Consider the following 15,600-nt stretch of genomic DNA (forward strand, 5'->3'; position numbering starts at 1 on the left):
AAAAAAAATTAAAAAAAAAAAAAAAAAAAACGGGCTGGGCACAGTGGCTTATACCTGTAATCCCAACACTTTGGGAGGCGGGCGGATCACGAGGTCAGGAGATGGAGACCATCCTGGCCAACACGGTGAAACCTTGTCTCTACTAAAAATACAAAAACTAGCTGGGCGTGGTGGTGCATGCCTGTAGTCCCAGCTACTGGGGAGGTTGACGCAGGAGAATCGCTTGAATCCAGGAGGCGGAGGGTGCAGTGAGCCAAGATCACGCCACTGCACTCCAGCCTGGCAAGAGCAAGACTCCATCTCAAAAAAACAAACAAACAAAAAACAAATTTAACTTAATTTCTTACATCAAAACTTAAATGTTCTAGAAACATCAGCAATTGGTTGTGACCTGGAAACGAGCATACCACTAGACACCATATCACATGACAAACTGCCTTCAACTAGAATATGTACTAAGTGTCTCAATACAAAAAGGACTGTGCTCCACACTGCAGGAAATACAAAGATGCATAAAACATTTTTATGTCATGTTGGAACTTACGATCTCCTACAGAGAAACAAGACACGTTAACGAGAATATAAGGAAGAACATTAGAAGGGCCACAGAGAGTGCCGAAGGAGTCATATGCAAGTGAATTTCATGCCTTGTGGTAAGCATGAATAGGAGTTGAAGTGGTATTTGAGACTGAAAGCCAGCCAGGTCTTTGAAACAGCAAGGGGAAATAACATACGACAAAATATATTTGCATGGATAAAATTCCATCGGGGCCAACATCTAATTATCTTAACAGCAAAAATTTCAATAGCTATTTTAACAGTTTTACTAAATAAGAGTGGAAAGAATCACTACCCACCCCACAGCAAGCCCCTTTCTGAAAAACATAACAATCTTCAACCTCTTTTAATGTGATATAAAATTTAAAAATAAGCTGAAAACATGATTAACAACAAAGGCACAAATCAATGAAATGTTTTTAAACCACACACACCTTTTCCATTACTTAAGAATAACCAAAATAATATAATTCCTGGACAAAATTCTAAGCCTGCACTGTCCAATACAGTAACTACTAGCAACATGCGGCTAATGAACACCTGAAATGTGGCTAGCTCAAATTAGTATGTTCTTTTTTGTTGTTGTTGAGAAAGAGTCTCGCTGTGTCACCCAGGCTGGAGTGCAGTGGCACAATCTCAGCTCACTGCAACCTCTGCCTCCCAGGTTCAAGCAATTCTCTGTCTCAGTCTCCCAAGTAGCTGGGATTACAGGTGTCCGCCACCATGCCCAGCTAATTTTCGTATTTTTAGTAGAGATGGGGTTTCACCATCTTGGCCAGGCTGGTCTTGAACTCCTGACCTTGTTATCCACCCGCCTCAGCCTCCCAAAGTGCTGGGATTACAGGCATGAGCCACCACGCCCGAACCCCAAATTAGTATGTTCTTTAAGTGTAAAACACTCACTAGGTTATAAAAAACCTAGTACCCAAAAAAAGAATGTAAAATATCTCAATAATTTTTATATTGGTTACATCTTGATATATTATTAGTTTGGATACACTAGGTTAAATAAAATATATTACTAAAATTAATTTCACTTGTGTCTATTTTTCAAAGTGATTCATAGAAAATTTACAATTATATATATAATTCACATTTTTGGCTTATATTTCTTCTGAAAAGCTCTAGTCTAAACAATTACTTAATATTAATATTTTTCAGATTTTTGTACTTGCCTCATATTGGCATGGTAATCACTTGATAAACTGATACAAAGTAAACTTCGAGCATTTATTTCTCAGTATCTAGATACTGCAAGGGTGAGGATATCTGCCCAAAAGGTGTATAGCTTCTTAACTGACCTTTTGGAACAAATATGGAAAAAAACAATGAACAACTTTTCCAGGTATATTTATCAAACAGTTTTCGGATGAGAACTATTCAATGATACAAAGACATGGGATCCAGGAAACTGGAGAGCGAACCCTGAAGAGCAATGAAAGAAATCAGAGGATGACAGCTGTACAACGGGGCCTGGAGAACAACCAGGTCAGATCCCAGCAGTTCGACGAGGGCTCCAGGAAAAGAAAGGGGGCAGGAGGCAGGTAGAAATTCAGAGAATGTCTGATAAATGGGTACATTTGGGGGGAAGAATTGAGATTATAATTATTACAATCAGTACAAAAAAAAAAGAAAGAAAATGGCAACAATGAAGTCTAAAAAGATTAAAAGCAAAGGAAAAAATGTGACTGCCACTTTGAAACAGCTTAATAGCTCCTTAACACGTTAAACAGAGAGTTACCATTATCACCCAGCCATTCCACTACTTAGGTACATACGTTATGTCCACACAAAAACTTGCACACAAATGTTCACAGCAGCATATTCATACTAGTCAAAAAGCAAAAACAACCCAAATGTCCATCAACTAATAAACAAATCGTGGGATTTCCATACAATGAAATGTTATTCAGCAATAAAAAGGAATGAAGTACTAATACATGCTATAACATGGGAGAACCCTGAAGACATTATGCTAAGCAAAACAGTCATAAATGGCCACATATTACATAAATCCATTTATATGAAATGTCCAGAACAGGCAAATCTATAAAGACAGAGAGTGGACTAGTGGTTGCCTAGAGCTGTGGGGAAGGGGAATATAGGGAATGACTGCTAATGGGTATAAGCTTTATTTCTGAAATGATAAAAGTGCTCTAAAATTAGATGGTTGGGATGGTTACACAAGTCTGTGAACACCTGTGAACCGAAAAAATGAATGTTACGGTATGTGAATTATATCTCAATAAAACTATTCTCATAAGGAAACATGATCACTGTGTACTACTCGTTTCTACACAGAATACTGTTCCATGTCTACATACTGAGAATTTGCAATAATAATTTAAATAAATAATAGTTTTTAAATAGTGGTATAATTATATCAGTATGAAAGCAAAAGGGAGATGGGCATGACAATAAATGATGTCTACCACTATAAGACAAGAAAATATAAAATTAATTTTAAGAAACAGATAAAAAGTATATAATTAGAAATATGATAAAAACTACTAGAGGAAACAGCTGTCATAGCCAATGTTGCTTCTAAGAAGTAGGACTGGAAGACAGATTACTTTCCATCATAAGCCCTTCTGTACTATTTGATTTCTTTAAATCATAAATATATTCTTTTATAAAAGTAATTTTTATTCAACAACTAAGGGGTGCTTGATTTAGGAGCAGAATGAAACCATACGCTCTTAAAGAGGTAAAAGGCACAGGCTTCATTGACATTGACGCACTCTGCGCCTCTGATCTCTCAAGAGAACAGGTTTTCTCATCTGAGATGTTAGAAAAATAGAAAGTTAAAAAATCATCCTTTGTCTTTTTCTTTACCATGAAATAAACATCTATTTTAAATGTGCTATTAATTGTTCATTGGTTAGGACTATTAACATTTTACCTCTAATTGCCACGAGAGGAGCTCTGTCATTGTTGCACTTATTCTCCAACTAACTTACATTCAGAGACATAAATATTTAGTAACTTAATAGGTTGAAAAATAGCAATTTTCTAGAGTTAGTGATTTAAATTTGTTTTAATTCTAACACTTCTGCTAAAGCTATTGTTAATTTATGTATGTATACACAAAATGTAAGTCTACTATAGAAATCAGTAATCTGTAAAGATTCAGAATACCTATGAAAGGACACATAAGAAATTGTAATGCCAGTGGTCTCCAGGAAAGAGAACCGGTTGTTGCAGAGCAAGAGAGAAGGAAGACTTCACTGAGTATCTTTAAAATTTTGAACCATGTGAGTAAATTACATTTTTTAAAATTTAAAGCAAAATAGGTAAATAAAACATGCAATTATCCGGCACACTGCACTCAATAATTACTGCCATTATTGCCATATATTATGAAAATATGATATACAGTACATTGCTCTTCCATATACATGTAATTATATCTTATTATTAAAACTCTACCAACTCAAAGCTTCCCCCTTTCTTTCATAATTTAAGTAATGTGTAGAATATGAAAACCCTGCAATTCCACTGGGGCAAATGTCCCTGCAAATACTATCAGTCTGATGTCAGACATAATACCAGTACCTCTAACTCTTCAGGTGCTCACACCACATACTCAAAATCTAGCATCAGAAATTTACTTGACTCAACTCAACAACTTCAACACAAGTCATGAAGAAAGTGTTAATCAATTTAAAAGTATTAACTGATTTTGCTACACTTTGCGTGGCCGAGGTCGGCAGATTGCCTGAGGTCAGGAGTTTGGAACTAGTCTGGCCAACATGGTGAAACCCCGTCTCTACTACAAATACTAAAAAAATTAGCGGGCCATGGTGGCATATGCCTGTAATCCCAGTTAATCCGGAGGCTGAGGCAGGGGAATTGCTTGAACCAGGGAGGTGGAGGTTGCAGTGAGCCAAGATTGTGCCACTGAACTCCAGCCTGGGCAACAGAGTGATATTCCATTTCAAAAAATAAAATAAAATAAAGTTAAAAAAAAGTAAAATTGGTTAATTTTATAAAGTAACAGGAAGTAGACAGCATTGCACTTAAAGAAGATACCTTTCCTTCGAAAAAAATCTAAAACACCCAACCTTTCTAGTTATATTAGCCAATTAAGCCCCTAAGAATTTCTCAGACCTCCAAAAGAAAAACTACGTTGCCACTATCACCCTTTTTCTTCAGCCCAAGAATTAAGATACCCAGCTTTTCAATTCTCATAGGCCATAAATGTATCTAGTAAAGTTCCTCTCTAAATAGCTATTCATAATTCATAAGAAAGCTTAAATGACTCCATGCAGTGCCTTCTAAGCAGTCCACAAACAAAAGGTATGAGCCAGCCAAAATCCAAGTCGCAATTCCATATATACCAAGGAGGGGGGAAAAAACAGAAACAGTAAGACAACAAATCTTAAATCAGGTAAAACTCTGCTGCTGAGTTAATAAATGCAGATGGACAATGGAAGAAAGAGTTGGAAACAATACCTTGGGCTAGCACACTAAAGACTTTAGTACCTTTATTCATATTGCTGAAATTCAGCTAGAAGATGGTGAATTAGACAGAGATAACCCAGTTCTCTTCATCACTTCAGTGATCAACAAATTACAGATGTTTTATGTAGCTTATGCAGAAGCCCAGGTCTCCAGAAGAGATTTTTCTACCTCCTGCCTCTTTAAAACAGAATTAATATTCTCGGATGGGTGCAGTGGCTCATGACTGTAATCCCAGCATTTTGGGAGGCTGAGGCAGAACTGCTTGATTCCAGGAGTTCAAGACCAGCCTGGGCAAGATGGCAAAACCCCCTGTCTACAAAAACTACAAAAATTAGCCAGGCATATTGGCGCGTGCCTATAGTCCCAGCTACTCCAGAGATTGAGGTTAAAAGATCACCAAGCCCAGGAGGCAGAGGCTGCAGTGAGCCAAGCCTGCACCACTGCACTCCAGGCTAGGCATAGGCAACACAGCGAGACCCTGTCTCCAAAAAAAAAAAATTTCTCTGGGTGAACGTTTTGAACAATTATCAGAGTGATTTACCCTGGATCTGTATGAACTTACATACGCTACATACACTAATTAATCCCAATATGCTTGTTTCCCTGAATCATCCATTCTTTTCAGTAGCATAATGCTTAATCAGTATCTATCCATTCCCCTCTGATTTGTGATTTCAAAAAAACCAGACGACTCAATGAATTACAACTATGTGTTAAATAATAACAAAGAACCATTAATAAAAGCCTGAAGACTAACCTATGAGCAAAGTTTATACTGCATTTGCCTGCAGATATTAGCTGCTCAGGAGAGCTCCTGGTTTACTGTCAACTACCAGCCAATTCCAATAAGGTGAGATTCCAAATAACCCAATTCCACATTGATGCATAGCTGTTATTCTTTGGGGAAACTAAATTAGAAACACAATTTAGTTCGGCCACATGTGGTGGCTCACGCCTATAATCCTGGTACTTTGGGAGGCCAAGGTGGGAAGATCACAAGGTCAGGAGTTTGAGACCAGCCTGGCCAACATAGTGAAACCCGTCTCTACCAAAAATACAAAAAATTAGCCAGATGTGGTGGCAGGCACCTGTAATCCCAACTACTTAGGAGGCTGAGGCAGGAAAACTGCTTGAACCTGGGAGGCAGAGGTTGCAGTGAGCCCAGATGGCACCATGGCACTCCAGCCCGGGCAACAGTGTGAGACTCCATCTCAAAAAAAAAAAAACAAGAAATGTGAACTTTTTATTACTAAATTGATTTGAAGTAAGAATCAAGAAATTAACCTCAGATCACGTTATTAAGGGAACACGTTAAGGACTTGGCTTTGTGCTGTTAACTAACCACGGTACTCTGAAAATAAAAAGTTGGTTTGACAAAACTAGTTTCAAGACAAATACATCATTACTTCAAGTGATCAAACCAAAAATGCTAGGAAAACTATTCAATACAAAAAATGTAAGATTTAATCACGTACAAAATTGGAACCTGCACATTGTTTGGAAGTCGACCTGTCTTCCCAAAATATAAGCAAAAATGGGAAGGGGGATTATAAACTAAGAACCCAAATCGACTAAATTGTGTTTTTTTGTATTTTTTTGAGACAGAATCTCGCTCTGTGGCCCAGGCTGGAGTGCAGTGGCACGATGTCGGCTCACTGCAACCTCCACCTCATGGGTTCAAGCGATTCTCCTGCCTCAGCCTCCTGAGTAGCTAGGACTACAGGCGCACGTCACCATGCCCCCCCGCCTAATTTTTGTATTTGTAGTAGAGATAGGGTTTCACCATGTCGGCCAGGATGGTCTCGATCTCCTGACCTCGTGATCCACCCGCCTCGGCCTCCCAAAGTGCTGGGATTATAGGCATAAGCCACCATGCCCAGCCGAACTAAATTGTGTTTCTAAATCTTATACCACATCAAACGCATTACAGTCACAAGTGTATTAGAATAATTTACTAAAAATGTCCATTATGTACTATTAGCTCATTAAAAAAACTAGAAAACTCAATAATGCAAAATGGAATAAATATTCCTTTTTTATATAAATTTAAAGGTAGAAAACTTCAGGGAAAACAAACTGTTATTTAACTCTACCCTCAGTTTTTCCTTGCTGTTCTATTCACACAGGTTTTTATATAAATATGCATTTATACATTACACTCAACAAATTTCAAAAGCAATTTGATTTGTATAACCAAGGATGAGTTGTATAACTTAAGATAAAAAGCCAAGAGTGCAACCTCCGCTTTAATGAAAATGCTCTTCTTCTGAACAATGAAAATGCTTTTATTCTTAAAATCGGGCAAAACTCCCCTTCCACCACCACCCCCCCAAAAAAAATCAGCTAGAAAATGATGATAAACATTCCAACAAATTAATTTACTTATCATGGTGATTATGTTCTTAGTAGAACAATATCCGGGGAACCCGGCTGGTCCTGTTAGTACCAACACACACTCCTGTCTCACCCACGCAAGCATTCTGCCCCTCCATTCTCCATTATAGGGTGGAGCAACACAAGAGGCACCACAATCTCACATCCTGTCCTCTCCATCCCTGTCTCAACCTCATCGGTCTTATTTAAAAGTACGGAACTGTGACAATAGGGTCAACATATGCACGTTTCACAGCCTTCTCTATGCATAAAGTGCACACACAAATAGGGCTCTCCCACTCTTTAGACTCTCCTGCTGGAACAAAATCTCTGACTTTCCCAGCCTTGCTGTTTCTCCAAAGTATCATCTCACACCTGCAACTCAATTCTAATACAAGGGATAGACAGTAAAGGGTGCAAGTACTGATTTTCAGCTGAACTTTGCCAGTGAAATGAGAAGATGTCACCTCATTTTCTAAATACAGTTCCCGATAAAGCCATAAGGTGATTTGTGAATCTCTGGGATCCCTTGAAGTTTTTCCTTTTGCCTGTGACTTATTGTCACTTCACAATTAGCATTCTACAGGTGCATGCAACAAGAAAGCATATAATTCTTAAATATCTTAAATGTTTTAACAACTCTGGGGAAGTCAGGTTGGGAAATGACTGAAAATAAGGTTCTGGTTTTCAGTCTCACACATGAACTCTTTTCCACATTAACACAGGATTATCAAGAAATGGGCTAAACTCTAACCACCTAATTTTTAGATGTCATAAAGAGATTAAACTTCCCAGGGGAATACGGAAACTCTAAGTTGCTACCTATTATTTGGCTTTAATCACCATATGACCTAATACTGCAGAATAATATGCAGCTACTATTAATCTCTCTTTGCTAATAGAAATTTTGATTTAAAAAAGTTTTATATGAAGAAACAACTTAAGTGATACAGACTTATTTTCATCTTTCAAAATCTTATATTTAAGCATTAAACCTAAACAACTAGCTAAATTTTCTCCAACTGTATACCAAAAAGATTTATTACTAATATTTTAACCAAAAGTGCCACAGTCACTTACTTTCCCTATTGAGTAAAATATCATGTGATTCTAAAGGAAAACTTTATAAACATTTATTTAATTACATGTAAACTTGGAAGTGAACAAAAATGAAACATTGGTTTCACTATAGCAAGTAAAAAGTAGTATTTCAAATACACTGATTTAAATTTGGGGTTAATGCGTAAACTCAACAAAAAGGGCAAAAAATACTTGTTATAAAATCAACTTTTAATTTATTCTGGAGTCTTCACAAAGTGAAGGCTTCTCAATACTTTATTCCTAAATAAATCTTGCATTTAAAATAATAATCATTATTTATAAAAAATAAGTTTTAAGCATATATCAAAGATTAATGGCTACATAAAATATCTAAAATGTTTCTGTCACAGTTTAGTCCACAAAGTGTTTTCATTGTTTTGAAATAAACTATCATGAAACTATTATAACTAGGTTTCAAGTGTGAGGCTTTTGAAGCTGTATTTAAAAAAAAAAAAATAGAAATTTGATGAAAAGCATTTAAATAAAAGCCCTTAGTTTACTGCTCCCAAATATAAATTCAATATTTTTAGGTGTAGAAAAATCAGAAACTGTGCAATTAATAGACTAGGAAGTCAAATATCATTGCCAGTAACTAACTGCTGTCTGAATTTCAAGGGAACTTATTGTATAATAAATTTTAAGAAAGTGAACTCACCTACCCTCTCACCTCAGCACATTCTCAATTTTCCCATTACAATTAACAATATAACTCAGCAGTGAAGTCTTCCAGGCCAGTAACATCAGAATTTATTTTTAACTCTTGACTCCTTCACAAATATTCCACTTCAGTCCAGTATGAAGTTCTGCCAGTTCTTCATTCACACTGTCTCTCAAACCTGTTCCTTTCACCCCATTTTCATTTTACTTTAGTCCCTCATGATTCACAACATACCCTACTAGCTCCCTAAAAAGGCTCTAGCATCTCTCTACTATAATTCATTAATTCAACTGCAAAAATCATCTTACATCTTGTTCAGCAGCCAACAGTAAATCCAGATCTCTTTTGAATCTCAATCAAACTTTTACAGAACCCCTCTGCCCTCCATCAGCTAACTTTCTCTTATTTCTCAAATTCCATTTGTTCTCATGTTCTTACGTAGGCCCCTTTAACTCAGATTTGCCAACTTGATTATTGCCTCTCATGCAAAACTCATCATCTTTGTGCCTTGGTACACTCCTTCCACCTAGACCTTTCATGCTTTTCTACCAGTTCAAGTTACGACCTCCTTTAATATCAGTCTTAATACACCTTGTCCGCAGGAAGTCTTTCCTCTCCCACCCATCAGTCTCACCCTTTTACTCTTTGCCCCTCTGAACAAATGATTCAATTTGTATTTTACAATCTTGCAGTCATCATGCTATTGTTTTAATTTTTTTTCCCATAGCCTCCCTCTACAACTAAATAAGCTTTTGAGAGCAAGGACTACAATTTCTTATGTCTCTGTTTTCAACAGGGGTTCCTTAGAATGCTAGCATCCTAACAAATGCTTAAAGACTCCCCTTTCTTTTAAATGTTTTTAAAGTCAAAGCTGTCAAAAACACATAATTAACACTAAACTCCAACTTTTTAAATTCTAAATTGACCTATACGGTAATCGGAAAATAAACATTTTCATCTATATATTTTTAAAGAGTTACTCCATCCTTAGTTAGTATCTGCATTATCAAGAATGCAAAAGTCATTTTCAAAGAAAATCCTGGAAAGAAAATGAAAAGTCCCAAAATGTAGCATTATAATCTAGCATTATAGATCTCTGAAATAAAGCTAATAAATCAATTAGCTGAAATTGATTGACTGGTTTTCAAACTATATTACCAAGATGTAAAACATACAAACACTCCAGTACCACAAGAGGCTCTTAAGTAGTTATTATAAGATTTGTATCATCATAGCTGAAAATTACTCCGGAATTTTAAAATATTTTTCAAATGACTCCATGAAGCGCTTAGAAAGCACGACCCTTCCCTGAAAGATGCATAATCAGCTGTCCTCTTTTCCTACCCCGGCATTCTCTACTTGCAAACCACCAGGAAAAAAAACATTAACTTTGAAAAATAATGTCCCATTCAGCTATTACCTAGACTACCCTGTTTCAGGCTAGTTCCCAAAGCCAACACGAACTGAAATCTTGAGTTCAACTAAAAGTGATCATTTTATGTTGCCTAAGAATATAATCAATTTCACATAACATACATGTTTTTTGTGTGTCGGTTCTTAAAATCTCAGTTCTTTAGTTCTCTCAGTTCTTCGAGGCAACACAATAATTTCTTTGCCCTCATGATGACCCTCTTTCCCACAATAAGGAAACAACATAGATATTTTTGTTAAATTCTGAAAGTATGTTTAAACAAGCTGTCATCAAACACTACATGAACTTCTCCATAAATAGAGATACACTGGAACATTAGATACTTAGTATATACTAAACACTTCAAAAGCATACTTTTCAGCACAAACCCAGGACAAGAGTAGTCTATCCACAACCCTGAACACAGCCCAAATATCCCTATTATTTCTAGGACCACAGCCATCTGCAAAAGCCAAAATGGAAAGGACTAAATCCACATTCTTCTAACTAAATCCACAGTTATCTAAATGTGATGGAAACTAACGCAAGAGTGTTTTAAATCGTCCTTTTTAAGGAATCCCCCAGAACATTTAACAGGAGTGCAACAGTACTCCAAAATTGAACTTAAATGTAATGAGCCAGTGACAACATTTAACTTAGTATTTGGCACTATGACAAAACAAATCTCAATCAAAACCTGGACCTATTAATACTTCCATGTTACCTTTTGATTAAATATAAATTATATGGTGGCAGGTTGGTAATGTCAAAACAGGAAGGTTAAGAGAGAACACATCAAACCACTAATCCAATTGAACACAAATGCATACAGAGATGCTACTGCTGCTGGGTATTTATTGGCTCCCACTAGTCCCTTCTAAAGAGATAAATCAATGGCAGCCTCCAAATGTGAATGGTTACTGAGCAAGTTCATCCACAGATTAAGAACAAATACTATGTGTAGTCATACAGACAAGAAAAAAATGTTGGGAGGGTGGGACATTTAATGTCTCTATTAAGTACACCAAACTATGATAAACGCTGAGACCTAAAATACCCTCTCATTCCAAACGACATACATTCTGCAAAAGTGCACAATGGTTTATTAATCAAATCTTGTCCTTCTCTTTATTCTAAAGGATGGGCAAGTAAACACGGTTATCACTAACGTGGAAACACTCAAGCACTTGATGAAACTGACTACCAATAGCAAGAAAAGTGTAAGAAAGCAGTTTCAAATCGAATCATCCAAATAAAAATCATATTATCTCAATTCAAGGTTAATGAGACCGGGGGAGGGGGTATGGGAGGAGTAAAGAGGGAGCTGCTTCATCCTTGACTGAAGACAGGTTTTGCCCTTTTCCATTGCCTGTTTGTTATATTAGGAGGTCTAATATTTTCAGATTCTGGTATTCCGAGATTTCTTATTTTAAGGGCGAGGTGGAAAAGGGGCGTAAAATAAAATCAATACTCACTGCTAACTTTCATGCTGCCAAAAGCTGAAGGCTGCTGCACCGGCTTGCAGCTCTCCGCAAAGGAGGTGGTTCTGGGCCGCCCTGACATGATCACTCTCTTCGCGAATCACCTTTTCCTTCCTTCCTCCTTTTCTTCCTTTTGTCTTTATGTTGGGGTGTTAGGTTAATGATAAATGCAGCATTAAGTTCTCCCACAGAAGAAAAAGAAAAAGACTTCGTCCTCTTGGCTTTTCACTCCTTTTGTATACTATAAAAAACAAAACAAGCGATGTGTTTCTCCTTCAAGACAGATCGGCACGGATATTTAACATATAGATGATTTAGGGCTGGGGAAAAAATACAACTCCTTCTCCTCCCTTTCCTGGGAGGAGAGAAAAGAGGGGGCAAATCCTAAAAAAATATGTATCACGTGAAACGGGGGCAAATACTTGATTGAAAATGAGTACTTCGAATATTATATTTTCCTCGGGGATTTTTTTTCCGAGTCAATGAAGAAGGGAAGCGGCGGAAGGATCACGAGTCTCACGCTTGAAGAGAAAGGGGGATGGGTAGGAGGGAGAGGGAGGGAGGGGGTGGCTCGGAGATGCGACGGGAAACGCTGCAGCTCCGGCAGCCGTGGGATCCGACGGGCTGACGGCGGGGGCCCGGCGAACTGGAGGGCGGCGGAGTCGCGGGTCAGTCAGAGGCGGGCGGTGGCGGCGGCTCCTCTCCTCATTGCGCCAGGAGCAGCTGCAGGCGGCGGCTGGATCCAGCGGCCATGGCGGCGGCGGTGGCGGAGGCAGCTCCCTTCAGACCCCAGGCAGCGGCTCCTCGACTGCTCCCCATACGCCAGGGACATGGGAACCCGGCAACCGCTTCCGTCCCTCGGGGCCCCCTCCCCCGTCCGCGGCAACAGCTCGGCCGCCCTCCCGCCCCTCGCCTATGTTCGGTGCCCGCTCAGGAAGTGTCCGCGCTTTGCCCCCAGCCCAGAACCCTGTCAGCGGCTGCGGGGCCGGCTCCTCCTCGCTTCCTTCCTTCCTTCCTTTGTCACTCGGCCCGGGCGGCGGCGGCACAAGCCCGCATTCGCCCGGGTCAGGGGCTGCTCTGTGTGAGGAGCGCTGTCTGCGCAGCCGCCTTGCACTTCCCCACTCGCCCTCCCCCTTCCTACTCTTCCTCCACCTCCTTCCTCCCCCACCCAGCCTTACACCGCCCAGCGCCCCGCCGACCGCGTAACAGGCGTCTGCGAATCGCCGCCCGAGCCCCACGCTCGCCCGCTTCGGCTGGTAGCCGAAGCCCGAACGGAGCCAATCACGGACGTCGTTTGTTTGCGGCTCCTCCCGGAAAAAGCCGATCGGCCTGAGAAACCAATTAGAAAGTGACGCTGGGAAGCCACGCCCAAAGAGCGGAAAATGCCGAAGGTAGCCGAACGGAAAGGGTGAATTCGCCTCGTTCGGTGGCTGGCTGGAGGAGACATTCGACAATGGCAACAGTGGCCAATCAGAGTCGCCGGCCCTCACGAAAAAGCTTGAAGAGTTGAAGACGGTGAAACCCAAAGACGCTGGTGAAACTGCACGGCTGGGCGCCGCCGCCGCTTTGTAATTGGCTGGAAAACTCCGCTGGGAGCGTACCTCCCTCGGTGATTGGTGAAGGGAAGGGGGCTTCCGAGGACAGTTTGGCCAGTCAGGATTTCCCCTCCCTCTCCAAGGTGGGGAGAAGAAAGCGAAGGGAGGGCGTCTATAAAGCGCCGTCTCATTGGCCGGAAGCTTAGGCGCTGGAGTTGGGGCAAAAGGGAGAGGGTGGAGCCCGAAACTCGCGGTGGTGGCCAATCGGCTCTCACTGCCGTCCAATCGCAAGACCTAGCTGCAGTGTGATTGGCCTTCGGCCTCCGTCCCAGGAGCTGGGAGATGCTCGACTAGGGTCGTGGCTGACGACCCGACGGCTCGCCTGCGGCTACCTCCAACTACGGTGGAAACCGCACATAGGGACCGCCTGCCCTAGGCGCAGCAAATCGGAAAGTGCTGCGGTCGGGGGCGCTGGGCTCTAAGCGCTCAAGCGAGCAGAGGGGTCCTCCCCATCCACAGGAGGCTCTCGGCGGGGCGCAGCCAATTCTGCGCGCCCAAGGCTCCCCTCTGCCCTGGATCGCGTGTGCCGGGTGTCGGCCTCTTCCCCGAAAGCGCCTGACGGACAAAGGGGGCCTTCCCAGCCGGCAGCAAGCTCTCAGACGCTAAAATGGGAACAAAGCTTCTTTGGGCGGCCGCGCCCCGCCCAGCCTCGGGGGCCATTGATAGAGAGGCCCGCTGCGCTTGGTGTGCGCGGCCCGGCCGGGCCTCTGGAAACGCCCATGAGAAATGAGCTCATGCTGGATGCGCGCGCTCCTTGGGCGCAACTGCCCAGCGCAAAACGGGCCCGAAAGCAGGTGAGGGGAAATGCCGTCAGGCCGGATATCCTGAAGCCTCCGAGGAAATGGGGGGTTAGAGGAGCCCGTGGTAGCTTTGGATCTTTTGGAACTAGGGTGATCTATAAAAGTGCAGCTTGAGTAGATTTCATATGTAAGACCAGCGTCCATTGTTCTACGATAGAACCAGTTCCTTTGGTCTGCTTTAGAACAGTGAGGTTTGGCTACGTCAAGATAGAAAAAGTAGAACAGACAGTTGCCATCCTGATTGTAATCCAGTGGTTCCTGTAATTTCTACCTGCAGTCATCTCTTTCAGTTAAGATGCTGTCTCCAGAAAGCACAAGTAAAAGGACCTATATTTGATCAGATTACCTTGCTCTTGCTTTGAAACACTGATGAAGGACTTGGGACAGAGCAAAGTAAGCTTTGATGGAAGACAGGAAATGTCCAGATAGTTTTTGCAGATTCAGATGGCTGCAGAGGCCAGACAAGTAAAGCAAATGAGTGAGACTGCCCTTGTGTAAGACAATGCGGAATGATGGGGAAAATGGCAAATTGGAATATCCATGCCATAACTAAAAGGAACAGCTGCTCAGCTCTAGCAGATTGTTGCCCTCAGGAATGTGGGTCTACTGTTCTCAGATGTTCAATTTTTTTTCCTCCCAAAAGAAACCCGAAAATTGGATTTTTGTGTGAAATCTCTGTATTTTTAAATGTTGATAACCAATATTTCAAACCCTGCAGACCAACCTAAAACATCGCTTGGCCGATGAGGCCAACAGGCAGTTTGTAATCACAAACCTGAGAATAGGTTTTACAGCATAAGAGCGGTAGAGGTTCTTGTTCTTTGCAATGAAAACAGCATAAGGTCACTGGATGCCATGGGTGAGGGTAAAGAATGTTAAAAGCAAATTCAATTCGGCAACCTTGTCATCTGTGGTGCCTCTCCATGCTGTTTATTATGAAAGACCTTTGCCGCTGTTCCCTAAAATGCTGTGAGGCAAAACTTTAAATCGTGCCTACCTCTTATATACTTCCCGTCCCTACTCATCGTTATACCAGCTGGAAAATAAATAACAAATGTTTAGGTTATACAATTTGGAAACGTGGCTATTCTCTTGTATGTAATAGGTATAGAAATAGTCTTCCTTAAGGATATGATTAGCAGCTTTACTGTTGCTGCCT

General features: G+C 40.8%; 1 protein-coding gene across 2 annotated transcripts in view; it reads right to left on the reverse strand.

The window, feature by feature from the left end:
• Nucleotides 1–13,129, reverse strand: part of GSK3B (glycogen synthase kinase 3 beta) — a 267,304-nt gene extending 254,175 nt beyond the window's left edge. For both annotated transcript variants that reach the window (XM_030941605.1, XM_030941598.1), the window contains exon 1: nucleotides 12,041–13,129. In XM_030941605.1, the coding sequence (XP_030797465.1) occupies nucleotides 12,041–12,128 (88 nt within the window). In that variant the 5' untranslated portion in view covers nucleotides 12,129–13,129. The remainder of the gene's footprint in view (nucleotides 1–12,040) is intronic.
• Between the last annotated feature and the right edge of the window lie 2,471 nt (nucleotides 13,130–15,600).

The sequence above is a fragment of the Rhinopithecus roxellana genome, chromosome 1, assembly GCF_007565055.1.
Source record: "Rhinopithecus roxellana isolate Shanxi Qingling chromosome 1, ASM756505v1, whole genome shotgun sequence".
Classification (NCBI taxonomy): domain Eukaryota; kingdom Metazoa; phylum Chordata; class Mammalia; order Primates; family Cercopithecidae; genus Rhinopithecus; species Rhinopithecus roxellana.